Source organism: Clarias gariepinus, chromosome 15 (assembly GCF_024256425.1).
Source record: "Clarias gariepinus isolate MV-2021 ecotype Netherlands chromosome 15, CGAR_prim_01v2, whole genome shotgun sequence".
NCBI lineage: Eukaryota > Metazoa > Chordata > Actinopteri > Siluriformes > Clariidae > Clarias > Clarias gariepinus.
Genome location: NC_071114.1, coordinates 8,246,870 through 8,258,608, shown reverse-complemented (window position 1 = coordinate 8,258,608; position 11,739 = coordinate 8,246,870). Strand labels below are relative to the sequence as shown.

Here is an 11,739-nt window from a genome sequence, read left to right as displayed (position 1 = left end):
CTAGATGGAAAGATGTCATGAGATAGAAATTCACAGGCTTGGCAGGGTGTCCATAATCGTGCAATTGAGGTTAAACCTGTTTGTTGACTGTACGGCGTTTGCTGCCTTTAAGATTTCCTCTCTTAAACAGCCAATGACATGAGCAGGTAAACATAGTCGTACTGCTCCGTCTACAGTCGCATATCAACATGGAAAGTTGACACATCCAGCTCTGAATCGAAGATCGACACAGTCTTAACAAAAAGTCTGGTAAGACTACTTAATTTCTTCATTGATAACGTGTACAGAAATTTGTGCTCTAAATAGAATTTTTTTTTTAGTTTATTTCTGTTTCATTACTAGGAGTCAAGTATGGCTAATGAATCTGTTATAACTAAGTGTGTTTCTGTAGATGCCTTTAAATTGGAATGAAATACACTGGATCAAATATAGCCATGAAAATCTTTCTCAGGCTACGCTCATAAGCATTTGAACATTAAAATGGAAAATTATATTAAACCGCCAGGAAGGTGGCAAATGGATGCAAAATCCTGTACTTGGTTTTTGTGTTTTTAATGCATGCATTGACAATTAATTTTCTTATCAACCTAAAATTAACTATTAGTCCCAAAATAAACAGTAAAATACCTTAAACACGTTTTTATTTAACAACAACTAAATTTTGTAAAATTCTGTCTCATTTTGCAAAATTGCAATACGCAAAATGCCCCGGCAGCACCTTTTGCCACTGCACGCAGTTGTTTAAGTCAGAGGGTGTGGTTCAGTACACATCTTCTTTGTTCTGGTCAAACCCGTTTTCTAAACCACAACACAAATACTTTAAGGTTTCGGGTCAGAGTCCCTGCTCTCGCTATCATTCATGTGTGATGATCATGAAAGAATGTGGAGCTTATAAGAAGATTCACTTAGAAAGATAGGAACACGGTCTTCAAAAGTTTTGTACTGAAAGAAAGTTTGACCTGATTTAAGTTTTTATTGTGTGCTTTTACCTTTGTTTATTTTTTTTATTGTCCATGAGGAGCTATTGTAGTTCATACACTCCTCATGTTTCTCACTGTGTTCTACCTGGCAGGGAATTAGTTTCGATGTTGAAATGATATGTAATTAATATTAGTTGCACAATAAGAATTTTACTGTATATAAATAAAATAATTCAATATTTAGTGCGTATATCCTTAGTTGTTTATGCACCTAATTATAGAGGCAAAGCCAAAGAAATCTGGACAACAACGAGAATGACTAGAAAACAATTATGATATATACATTAAACACTGATCAGCGATAACATTACCATCACCAGGTGAATTGTATAACATTTATATTTATGCAGGCATTTTGTAGACCCCCTTATTTAAAGCAACTTACATTTTTATCTTAACCATCTGAGCAGTTACGTCTGAAGGTTAAGGGCCTTGCTCAAGTCCCCAACAGTGGATAACAGGCACACAAGGATCATATATGCTTGTGGGAAGCAAAGGCAAGCCTGTCTGGTCCGATGCCACAAAAAAGCCAATGTAGCACAAATTTCTGAAATTAATGTTGTCTACAAGAGAAATATATCAGAACACGCAGTACATCACAGCCTGCCACGTATGGTGCTTAGCAGCCAAAGAGTTCAAGGTTGTTGTGCCAGCCTCCAAATTCCCCAGATCACACTCCGATCGAACATCTGTGGAATGTGGCGGACAAACAAGTCAGATCCATGGAAGCCCCACCTTGTAGTTTACAGCACTTAAATGATCTGCTCCTAACATCCTGGTGATAGATACCACAGCACGCCTTTAAAGCTCCTGTGGAATCATGACCTGATGAGTCAGAGCTGTTTTGGTGGCACAAGTGGAACCTACACAATATTGGGCGTAATAGATGTAATGGATGTAATAGATGTATATGCCTGTATGTACAATCATTTCCTAAAAATGATAACACAGACTTTATTAAAGTAATAAGATACATAGATCCAGGTTGCAATACATGAATGTGGAAGAGCTCAAACAAAATTGACACATTCAGAAAAAAACTGTATGACTTGGACATTTGGACATACTGTACAGAGCCTATTAGACCGTGTGTTATAGAAAGAAACAACACATGCACAGATTTAGTGAACAAGATACTATTGAAAGGTTTAATTGATCCTGGCATGAATGAGTTTTTAAACTTGTTGAGTTTACATCAGACGACTCTGTAGTGTCAGGCAGAAGGTAAAAATAAAATTATAGAATAAAATAGAATAATAAAATTATAATAGAATATGGGACGGGATGAAACCTATAATTTACTAGTAAAGACACATAAATAGTATTTATGTTTTTTTTTTTTTCTTCTTGATAACCTTGATTGACACGGCATATTACAACAGGTTAAACAAGTGGATTTAGGAATTTAAATGTACAGATGAAATTTCTCACGACTTCTCAACTGTTTTATATAAAATGTTCTTTTTTCCCCTTTTTATTTCTTTTTATATTGCTTGTTTTGAGTTCCCATATCAAATTGAAATACACTGTATATACTAATACTTTTAAAATTATTATGTCTATAAAGAAAAACTAAACTGTTGAAATTGACTGATTGATTTCCCTCTTTCTACTTCACAGACTTAGGCTTTATTCTGCTGAAAAAAAATGGTATGTATGTTTTTTTTGTTTTTGTTTTTACCCATGCTTAACCATTTGGATGATAAACAATCTTCTTAGAACAATATTGTAGAGAGTAGCTTTCATTATTTCAGTACATATCCCAATAAACATTTTGTGTCTCATATCTTGTGAATCTGCATTTGTAATATTGAAGGATATTAGTTATCGAAGGAGCCTGTCTGAGGGCATTATGCTTGAGGATAATGACCCTGGATATGTTCATTTCTCTGGAAACCACCCTAATGAAATTCAACGAGGTAAATATAGTTATGAAAGTAAATTAGCCTTTTAGATTAAGATTTTTTACAACCGAGAAGTCAATTTATCGGATACACCTATCATATCTGTGTACTTGCAAGTTATCATTGTCCTCCATGTGTTGCTATAAACAGTTTGTTAGTCACGTTATACCATCTGTCAGTGGAAATATACCATTAAGGATCAACACTGACTGTTTATTTTTTATATTTGGCCATTCTGAGCATCAGCGATGACACTGATATGATAATCATATGTTCGGTGTATGGTGCTGGTACAAGTGTGACCGGTGCAACACCACCGTGAGTGACTGTAAACATTTTGTACACTTCTGACCATGTAGACACACCTATATTCATGGTGTACAGTTAGAGACTGTTAGAGACTGAACACAGACATGTTCGATGGAAGCAAATCATTTGTAGAAAAGGATTGAATCTACTTAGTAATTTCATATCTATGGTGCATTTATACTTTATGGTAAATGTATCTGATAAAGCATGTAGTCATAAGGAAAGTGTGATAGTAAACTAAATGCAGAAATATCTATAATAATTTTTTTATTTAATAAATATGCATACAAATGTTTAAATTTCCCTACACAGGAGATGAAATGGTCGGTTCCACAAAAAAATCAGCAATCGACATACTGAAACTAATTGAACCATACAATGGCAGGAATCAAGGGCTGTCTAAGTCAGCCATGAGACCCAGTAAAAGTCTGGGAAATTTGGATAACAGTATCAAAGCTCCAGAAGAGGTGTGTTTTAACGGATTTATATTTTTGTCTTATAAAGTAGATGCTAACAAAAACAATATTGAACATACAGAGTTTAAACACAAAGCACCAAATAAGTTTGTGGTAATGCATTTGACTTGCATAAAAATTGCAATATAAAACAAGGTATGTAAAAATGTGTTAACATATTTTTCTGCAGCTACACAACGACACTTACAACAGGCTTTACAATGCTAAAGTCAGGAGGTTTCTAAAACAAAAACCACAAGGAAAAAGTCAAGAGGATATGAGCAACCCTTTAACTAGTCATCTGAGACTGGGAAGGTATGATGCTGCGGACATTGACCTGAAAGGCCCAAGACTAGACATGAAATCTGAAAAGTCTAACCTCCAAATCAGCCATGATACTGATGTTACAGGAGGCTTCATGGGGTCCGAAGGACCTGACATTGATGTGAGAGGACACTTAGAAAGGCCAGACTTGAGTTGGTCTTCTGGTAAATTTGATGCAGATTATGATGTTACTTATATGAACATTGATGGACCCAAAGCAAACCTTAAAGGTGTATCACTTCCAGATATGGACCTACCATATGGGACATCAAAAATGCCCAAATTCAAGGCACCCGAGATGGATCTCTCTTTGTCTAAAATGAAAGGACAGATAAATTCACCAAATCTTACAACCCCAGATTTAGATGTTAATGTCCCAACTGGTAAAATTAAAGGACCAAAGGCTGATATCAGATCACCTGAATTTGACATTGATGCTCCTTCAGGGAATTTAAAAATGCCAACTATCAAAGGCCCCAACATAAAAGGAGACATAGGTTCACAAAACATGAATTTGGCTTTCCCTGGCTCAGATTTAAAAGGACCAAAACTAGACGTGGAATCCCCTGATGTTGACATTGAAGGTCCTTCCGGAAATCTCAAAATACCCAAAATAAAAACACCCAAATTTAACATTCCAGGTTTTAAAGGCCCTGACCTTGATGTCAAAGGAGACTTGAATGGCCCAGATTTGAGCATGTCCTCTCCTAAATTTAATGCAAATATTAATGGCCCTGACCTTGACATTGATGGACCTACTGCAGACATTAAAGGTGTGACACTTCCAGATATGGATCTACCTTCTGGGAAATCAAAAATGCCCAAATTTAAGATGCCTGATTTTGGACAGTCAAAAATAAACGCAAAGGCACCTGAAATGGATCTCTCTTTGCCTAAAATGAAAGGACAAATAAATTCACCAAATCTCACAGCCCCAGATTTAGATGTTGATGTCCCAACAGGTAAAATTAAAGGCCCAAAGGCTGATATCAGTGCACCTGATTTTAACATTAATGCTCCTTCGGGGAAAATTAAAATGCCAAATATCAACGGCCCCAGCATAAAGGGAGACATAGGTTCACCAGACATGAATTTGGCTTTTCCTCAAGCAGATATAAAAGGGCCAAAACTAGATGTTGAAACCCCAGATATTGGCATTGATGGTCCTTCTGGAAAATTTAAAATGCCTAAAATGAAAACACCCAAATTTAGCATGCCTGGTATTAAAGGACCTGACCTCAGTGTCAAAGGAGATTTGAAAGGCCCGGATTTGAGCATGTCCACTCCTAAATTTAATGCAGACATTAATGGTTCTGATATTGGCATTGATCAACCCAAAGCTAACATTAATGGCATGGACCTTCCAAATGTACACTTGCCATCAGGTAAAACAAAATCACCCAAGTTTAGGTTTCCTGGTTTTGGACTCTCAGGGCCTAAAGTCAAAGCACCTGAAGCTGATCTTTCACTCCCTAAAGTGAAAGGACCGAATATTAAAACCCCAGATTTTGATGTAGATGTCCCAACAGGTAAAATTAAAGGACCAACTCTTAAAGGCCCAAAGGCTGACATTAAGGCACCTGAATTTGACATTAATGCTCCTTCAGGGAAAATTAAAATGCCAAATATCAATGGCCCCAGCATAAAGGGAGACATAGGTTCACCAGACATGAATTTGGCTTTTCCTCAAGCAGATATAAAAGGGCCAAAACTAGATGTGGAAACCCCAGATATTGGCATCGATGGTCCTTCCGGAAAGCTTAAAATGCCCCAAATGAAAACACCTAAATTTAGCATTCCTGGTATTAAAGGAACTGACCTCGGTGTCAAAGGAGATTTGAAAGGGCCGGATTTGAGCATGTCCTCTCCTAATTTTAAGGCAGGTATTAATGGTCCTGACCTTGATATTCATGGACCCAAAGCTAATGTTAATGGCATGGACCTTCCAAATGTACACTTGCCATCAGGTAAAACAAAAACACCCAAGTTTAGGTTGCCTAGTTTTGGACTCTCAGGACCTAAAGTTAAAGCACCAGATGCTGATCTTTCACTGCCTAAAGTGAAAGGACCAAATCTAAAAAGCCCAGATTTTGATGTAAATGTCCCAACAGGTAAAATTAAAGGACCAACTCTTAAAGGCCCAAAGACTGATATCAATGCACCTGATTTTAACATTAATGCTCCTTCAGGGAAAATTAAAATGCCGAATATCAACGGCCCCAGCATAAAAGGAGACATAGGTTCACCAGACATGAATTTGGCTTTCCCTCAAGCAGATATAAAAGGGCCAAATCTAGATGTGGAAACCCCAGATATTGGCATTGATGGTCCTTCTGGAAAACTTAAAATGCCTAAAATGAAAACACCCAAATTTAGCATTCCTGGTATTAAAGGACCTGACCTTGGTGTCAAAGGAGATTTGAAAGGGCCAGATTTGAGCATGTCCTCTCCTAATTTTAATGCAGATATTAATGGTCCTGACCTTGATATTCATGGACCCAAAGCAAACCTTCCAAATGTACACTTGCCATCAGGTAAAACAAAAACACCCAAGTTTAGTTTTCCTAGTTTTGGACTCTCAGGACCTAAAGTCAAAGCACCTGAGGCAGATCTTTCACTGCCTAAAGTGAAAGGACCAAATCTTAAAAGTCCAGATTTTGATGTAGATGTCCCAACAGGTAAAATTAAAGGACCAACTCTTAAAGGCCCAAAGGCTGACATCAAGGCACCTGAATTTAACATTGATGATCCCTCTGGAAAATTGAAAATGCCAAATGTCAAAGGTCCCAACATTAAAGGTGGTATGGGTTCACCAGACATGAATTTGGCCTTCCCTGAAGCAGATTTAAAAGGGCCAAAACTAGATGTGGAATCCCCAGATTTTAACATTGATGGTCCATCTGGGAAACTTAAAATGCCTAAAATGAAAACACCCAAATTTAGCATTCCTGGTTTTAAAGGACCTGACCTCGGTGTCAAAGGAGATTTGAAAGGGCCGGATTTAAGCATGTCCTCGCCAAAGTTTGATGGGGACATTAATGGTCCTGACCTTGATATTCATGGACCCAAAGCAAACCTTCCAAATGTACACGTGCCATCAGGTAAAACAAAAACACCCAAGTTTAGTTTTCCTAGCTTTGGACTCTCAGGACCTAAAGTCAAAGCACCTGAGGCAGATCTTTCACTGCCTAAAGTGAAAGGACCAAATCTTAAAAGTCCAGATTTTGATGTAGATGTCCCAACAGGTAAAATTAAAGGACCAAATCTTAAAGGCCCAAAGGCTGACATCAAGGCACCTGAATTTAACATTGATGCTCCCTCTGGAAAATTGAAAATGCCAAATGTCAAAGGTCCCAACATTAAAGGTGGTATGGGTTCACCAGACATGAATTTGGCCTTCCCTGAAGCAGATTTAAAAGGGCCAAAACTAGATGTGGAATCCCCAGATTTTAACGTTGATGGTCCTTCTGGAAAACTTAAAATGCCCAAAATGAAAACACCCAAATTTAGCATTCCTGGTATTAAAGGACCTGACCTCGGTGTCAAAGGAGATTTGAAAGGGCCGGATTTAAGCATGTCCTCGCCTAAGTTTGATGGGGACATTAATGCTCCTGACTTTTACATTAATGGACCCCAAGCTAACATTAATGGCATGAAACTTCCAAATGTGTCCTTATCATCAGGTAAAACAAAAACACCCAAATTTAAGCTGCCAAGTCTTGGACTGTCAGGACCTAAAATCAAAGCACCTGAGGCAGATCTTTCACTGCCTAAAGTGAAAGGACCAAGTCTTAAAACCCCAGAGTTTGATGGTAATTTCCCAACAGGTAAAATTAAAGGACCAACTCTTAAAGGCCCAAAGGCTGACATCAAGGCACCTGAATTTAACATTGATGCTCCCTCAGGAAAAATTAAAATGCCAGATATTAAAGGCCCCAATATTAAAGGTGAAATGAGTTCACCAGACATGAATTTGGCTTTCCCTGAAGCAAATTTAAAAGGGCCAAGGCTTGATGTGGAATCTCCTGATTTTGACATTGATGGTCCTACAGGAAAACTCAACATGCCTAAAATTAAAACACCCAAATTTAGCATTCCTGGTTTTAAAGGACCCAACCTCGATGTCAAGGGAGACCTGAAAGGCCCGGATTTGAGCATGTCCTCTCCCAAATTCAATGCAGATATTAATGGTCCTAATGTTGACATTGATGAACCAAATGCTAATGTAAATGGCATAAAACTTCCAAATGTGTCCTTACCAAAAACACCTAAGGTTAAGTTGCCTGGATTCTCAGGACCTAAAGTCAAAGCACCTGAGGTGGATCTCTCACCACCTAAGATGAAAGGTCAGATAAACTCACCAAGCCTTAATGTGCCAGGTTTAGATATTGATGTCCCAACTCTTAAAGGCCCAAAGGCTGATATCAAGGCACCTGAATTTAATATTAATTCTCCCTCAGCAAAAATGGCAAATATCAAAGGACCCAACATTAAAGGACAATTGGATTCACCATACATGAATTTGGCTCTCCCTGAAGCTAATGTGGAAGGGCCTAAACTAGATATGAAATCGTCTGATATTGATATTGATGGTCCTACAGGAAAAATCAAAATGCCAAAAATTAAAACCCCAAACTTGAACCTGCCAGGTTTTAAAAGCCCTGACATTGATGTAACAGGAGACTTAGAAAGGCCTGATTTTGGACTCTCAAATGCGAAGGCACCTCAGATGGATCTCTCTTTGCCTAAAATAAAAGGAGAGATCAATTCACCAAATCTCACTGCCTCAGGTATAGATCTTGATGTCCCAACAGGTAAAATTAAAGGACCAGATATTCATGCACCTGAGTTCGAGATTGATGCTCCAACTGGAAAAATTCAAATGCCACACATCAAAGGCCCCAGCATAAGGGGTGACATGGGTTTACCAGACATGAATTTGGCTTTCCCTAAAACAGATATAAAAGGGCCAAATCTGGACATGAAATCCCCAAATATTGACATTGATGGTCCCACAGGAAAAATTAAATTACCCAAAGTAAACACTCCAAACTTTGGCCTTTCAGGCTTTAAGGGACACGATCTTGATATACAAGGAGACTGGGAAGAACCAGATTTGAACTTGGCATCCAAAAAAATTAATTCAGTATATGAAGCACCTGACATTAACATTGATTCAAGAAATCGTAGTTTAGAAGGTCCCAAAACAGACTTTACATTTCCAAATGTTGACAATTTTAAAATGCCTGAACTAAAGATGCCCAAATTAGGACTCTCTAGTCCTAAATTAACAGCCCCAGAGATGGATGTATCACTTCCTAAAATTAAGAGAGATAATTCAGCAGACTTTACTATCAAAGACTATAAACCATCCAGTACATCAAAATTTGACATTCAAGGATTTAATGAGCCTGGGCCTCATTTGAACGTATCTACAATGGATTCTGAGTTAGGGATTCCTGAGTATGACATTTATGGACCTACAACTAATCTTAGAGGTCTCAAAACAGATCTTACAAATCCAGCCACTGACTTGCCATCAGGCAAAATAAACATGCATGATGGCAGTGACAAATCTGACATAAAATATCACAGGGATAAAGATGCATCATATGGAAGTTTGAACTTTGCAAATGACATTGAAGCTTTAGTATCATCCATAGAATTTGAGGTACCAAAACAACCCTTAAAGGGAAGCTCAAAGTTTAAACTGCGAACGCAAGTTTAATGAGAAAAAGAAATGATTGCTTTAATGCACTTTATGAAAAATATATTAGGGTTATATGAATAGTCACATGTACATATTTTAACAAAAAAAATTATATATATATATATATATATATATATATATATATATATATACACACACAAAAACTATTGTATAGTATCTTTGTTGCAACTTGTGTATATATTTTGTATAATAGCTTAGTACTACCAGCACTTAAAACAGAACCTTATACATTTTTTGCATTAGTACACTAAAAAATGAAGATGGATAAATCCTTTCAAAGGATTTTAATATTTTAGACATTGTAATATATTACTAACATGGTTTAATGAAGTTTAAATGTATTATTTAATTGTGCCTCATTTTCTTACAGACATTATATAGTTATTGTGTTTGTCTTATACTGTTTGCATAATTTTACATTGTTGCAAGCATTATATTACATTAATTTCATTAAATCAGTTTTAACTATTCTTATTATAATTTTTCTTCTTTGTTACATGTTTTTGTATTTTATAATGGATGTAAAATAAACATTTATTTAAAAAAATATTAGTCAAAACTGTGTTTTACTTCTGGAAAATAAAAAGCGTACTTTTAAGTACACTGGGAATAGACAAGTCTATTGCAACCGTATACAGTATATAAGCTTGTGGTAAAAATCAAATTGAAAGTTGATTTTGAATGGAAAAAATTACATAACAAGTATTTGGCAAATGTTTGCAAAAGTGTCATGATTAATATATTACACATATTTATGATATGTATATGCATAAGGTGATATGTATAGTAGTCTATGACAAAATAAGCATAATACTATTTCAAATAATATAAACAAATAAATTATGTTGTAATTAAATTATTATTAAGATTCCCTAAAATAAATGTGTATGGAAATCACACACATGGCAACTATGCTGTGTACAGTTTAGTTAGAAACTGATCTGTTGTTCACTCCATAGTCCATCCGGCTATGTCATTCTGATGAGGTCTTGTGACATTGCTTTTACTGCTTGCATTTGTGTGATGACTCAAATTTGCATGTTTTGTATATTTATTTTGTGTGTGTGTGTGTGTGTGTGTGTGTGTGTGTGTGTGTGCGTGCATGCGTGCGTGCGTGTGTGTGCGTGTGTAAAAAAGGTGATCAAACTTCACTTTTGACAGTGGAATAGGATAGAAATCAGGATGGCTCACCAACAATTTCTGAATGAAGGCAGGTGTAATATTGCACAATTCATGCTCCTGGGTAATTACAATCAACCCTGCAAACCCTACCTTACACACTTGAGTCACTTATTAAGGTCTGTGTCGAAAGAGTTTATGTTTAACTTTTACACGCTTTTTTTGTAATTAATCTTGGTATCATTTCCAAATGCTCACTTTTATCCCTTTGCACAATAGATCACTTTCACACCTCAAAAACCTCATCAGTGTACAGACTTGGAGGAAGGGCACAGGGTGCCATTTGGGCCAAGACGATTAAGATAAGTCTAATAATTTGAATAAATGTATCATTTCAAAAAGGTTGTTAATAAAAACAAAGTTGCAATCACAAACAATAGTTAAATATACCTTTTGAACAAAGAACTAATGTGAATGATATGAAGTGATGGCTGATTTCAAAGTTGCTGTTGTATAAAAATGATCTGCACCTCAGGTATGATAAAACTTCTGTTGGACGTCTTATTAGCCCTTTCTCACTTTCAAGACTACTGTCTCACCAGTCACTGCTGTGCATGTGTGAATGTGACCAAGAAAGTCAACTATCAGCTAGAAAATTGATGCTTACAATTTTCTGTGATACTCATCTCAAGGGTATTGAAACATTATCATAAAAAAGGTTCAACAATCAACATTGCTTGTTACAGTGAGATGCTTAGTGAAGAGCTGAAGCATAAGTGCGTTGTGATCTTGCATGATGATGCAATGATCTTGCATGACGTCCCTAAAGTCCTGATCTCTCTTGCTGAAGAAATGAAGATGGCGGTGAATTTGTGTGAATTTGGCGGCTCTTTGCCAGTGATTCCATTTGCATATCT

The 11,739-nt window shown here is 36.6% G+C and overlaps 1 protein-coding gene across 2 annotated transcripts; it reads left to right on the top strand.

Annotated features, from left to right (window-relative positions):
* Window positions 1–150: 150 nt before the first annotated feature.
* On the top strand, window positions 151–10,913 carry si:ch211-69b7.6 (neuroblast differentiation-associated protein AHNAK). 2 transcript variants are annotated; one of them, XM_053512795.1, is made up of 6 exons: window positions 151–249; window positions 2,601–2,630; window positions 2,797–2,899; window positions 3,506–3,660; window positions 3,839–3,963; window positions 10,841–10,913. In XM_053512795.1, exons 2-6 carry the CDS (start codon window positions 2,628–2,630, stop codon window positions 10,842–10,844), a joined length of 390 nt encoding a protein of 129 aa, XP_053368770.1. In that variant the 5' UTR covers window positions 151–249; window positions 2,601–2,627; the 3' UTR covers window positions 10,845–10,913. The 2 variants fall into 2 exon arrangements, with proteins under 2 accessions (XP_053368770.1, XP_053368769.1); XM_053512794.1 differs by lacking the exon at window positions 10,841–10,913 and having other exon boundaries at window positions 3,839–9,774.
* The last annotated feature ends 826 nt before the right edge of the window (window positions 10,914–11,739 follow it).